At 37.6% G+C, this 2,572-nt stretch overlaps 1 protein-coding gene across 1 annotated transcript; it reads right to left on the bottom strand.

Moving 5' to 3' along the window:
* Positions 1-1,567: 1,567 nt before the first annotated feature.
* Positions 1,568-2,566, bottom strand: LOC103508786. Its single transcript, XM_008473359.3, has 2 exons — positions 2,463-2,566; positions 1,568-2,376 (listed from the first exon to the last, which is right to left on the bottom strand). The coding sequence occupies exon 2, from the start codon at positions 2,315-2,317 to the stop codon at positions 1,628-1,630; it is 690 nt and encodes a 229-aa protein (XP_008471581.1). The 5' UTR covers positions 2,318-2,376; positions 2,463-2,566; the 3' UTR covers positions 1,568-1,627.
* Positions 2,567-2,572: the final 6 nt, after the last annotated feature.

Here is a 2,572-nt window from a genome sequence, read left to right on the forward strand (position 1 = left end):
CATTTTTATTATTATTTATATTTATTGTTATACTTATGTGTTTTATTCGATCCTCCTTTCTTCTTTTACCCTTTCATACTAACTAAAATCCCCGCCTCTTTCCCTCTATCCACATATATGTTCTCTCCTCTCTCTCTCTCTCTCTCTCTCTCTCTCTCTCTCTCTCTCTCCTTCTCTCTTCTCTCTTCTCTCTTCTCTCTCTCTCTCTCTCTCTCTCTATACTACAGAGCAGCAATCAGATGGTTGTGGTCCGGTGCATGTTTAGGGCCCCGTTTGGCACGGGTACCCGGTAGCGGCTGGGCTAGGCGTTCTAGGTCTGCCTAGGCCCGTTGTCGTGTGTGTTTAGGCCGGATTTTGGTCGTGCGTCGGGGACGACTGTATTGGCTGCTGCTGCATCCTGCCATGTAAATGTCTCTTAGATAAATAGTTTTTATTTACTAGTTCAAAGTATTTCGTTTGCATAGATAGAGTCAAACAGGTTATTTTACTAAAAACAGAGCCTTTTTAGGTCTGTGACAGTATACAACAATTCCGTGCCTTTAGTACTTAGAGTATTTATCCAATCATTTCAGCTAGGCCTAATAACTGGTTCGCCGTCTACTTCCACGTTAAGATATGGGAAATGCCAAGCTCCAGATCCCATCGTTTTATATAACTATTCAAGGTTCCATCCTATCCCTGGTGACTTAGGACTAAATGTATTGTTAAACCATTTGCTTTTGTATAAAGAAATTTATCAGAGGGAGGCCAAGGTTACCCTCAATTCAAACATATTTTGAAGAGATCTAAGTGACATTACATCTCTCTTGCAGACATACGAACAGATACTCCAATTGTTAGAGTCCCTTTGCTCCAAAAAACATGGACCAACGATTAAGGATTAATCACAGGCCATTAATGGAATCCAGAGGGTATCAGCCAGCCTTGTTATAAGGAATCGCATCTAGCCATTGATCACGGCAACATGCATTACTGACACATAACTGACTACGCAATACTTTGACCAAATTCACCATGGGGTCTCAATGTTCTCTTCGACTAAAAAAGGCAACAATCTTTATTGCCCCACAATCCTGTAACTAGGTAATTTTCATTCAAAAAAATAGCTTTTTCATGTGGGTCTAGAGCACACTTGGAAGAAAAAGCCAGATATCATTGTAAATGGTTTTAGAATTACGTGCATGAGTTTTCATCGTTCAAAACGGATCATATCCTGTAGTCTTAATAAATAGTCTTAACTAAACGTGATGGTTTATTTTGTTATTCTTCTAGTGTCTATAATGTAATAGGGTGTTGCCATTATACTTTGTCAATTACCTGTATTGTATGCACTTTAAAATAAATAAATTCAAATTCAAATTCAATTAGTGTATGTAAAGAGTAAAACATGAAAAAATATCTAGGAATAGTAAAATTTGGGAAGACATGATTAAAAAAGTAAAGAAATACATGAAAATAGACAACAACAAAAATATATGTTAATACAAATAACAGAAAAGTGAAAAATAAAAATATGTAATATGATAAAATATATATAAGAAATACAGAACAAAAGTATATAAAAATATGCAGTCAGTAAATAATACATAATAATTATACATTGGAAGGAACAAGTCCTTCAAGGACATTAGCCCTCCATGAAGGACTCATTCTCCTTCAAAAGTGAGTACTGCAAATTTACAAGGCAAGCACAAACTTGAAGAATTTTAGACGAATGTTCTCGTAAATTTGCAGGAATAAAGTCAAGAATCCTAAAATTTTTAAGACGACCTATAGCCCGTTCAACATGGATGCGGGCTCTTGCAATCCTTTTTGTGGCTTCAACTTCAGACCTACTGAACTGGGGTTGGGTCAAGAAGGGGGGAATGTTCACTTTAACTCCAAGAGGGGCACATAAATCAGAAATCAAAAACCCCTTGTCACACAGGATAAGGTCCCCAGCCTCCATATTTGTCAGAACACCACTTTGCTGTGTGATCACTTTGTCAGACATTGACCCAGGGTACAAGTCACTGACAAAAGTTATCACAGCATTAGGAGATATCCCAATCAATGCCTTGAAAGTGTGGCGGTGCTTGTAAGAAGAATAAACTTCTTTCTGTGACTTCAATAGTGATGGTACTGCAATATTAATTTCTGTGCAGTCCAACACAATCCTTGCATTTGGAAAAGTGGCAAAACAAGCTGGGCTGAGGGCTTTATTTTTTTCTTTTGAAGGAACTTTGTTCATCATGTACGTGAACAAAAATTTGTGCATGACATTCAAAAATGTTAGGAAGATGTTGTGTACTGTAGCATCTGCTACACCAAAGAGCATACTCAGTACAAACAGTGGTAAATTTAATCTCAATTTTACAAGAGTGCAGAACAGTTGGTCTTCAAAAGACACTTTTTCTACATTCCACCCATCATAATAATTCACTGTACCTTGAGGTTAGGCCAAGCAGGATGTCAAAGTGGGCCTTGCTCGGAAGACCTGTATATTGTGCTACTTAGAATCTTCAATCATGTTGAAAAATAGTACTTGGCTCTCACTTGCTTTCTTTTTTGATCTGAGCTCAGCCAGCTCCTT

This window comes from Diaphorina citri, unplaced genomic scaffold (assembly GCF_000475195.1).
Source record: "Diaphorina citri unplaced genomic scaffold, Diaci psyllid genome assembly version 1.1 scaffold434, whole genome shotgun sequence".
Lineage (NCBI taxonomy): Eukaryota > Metazoa > Arthropoda > Insecta > Hemiptera > Psyllidae > Diaphorina > Diaphorina citri.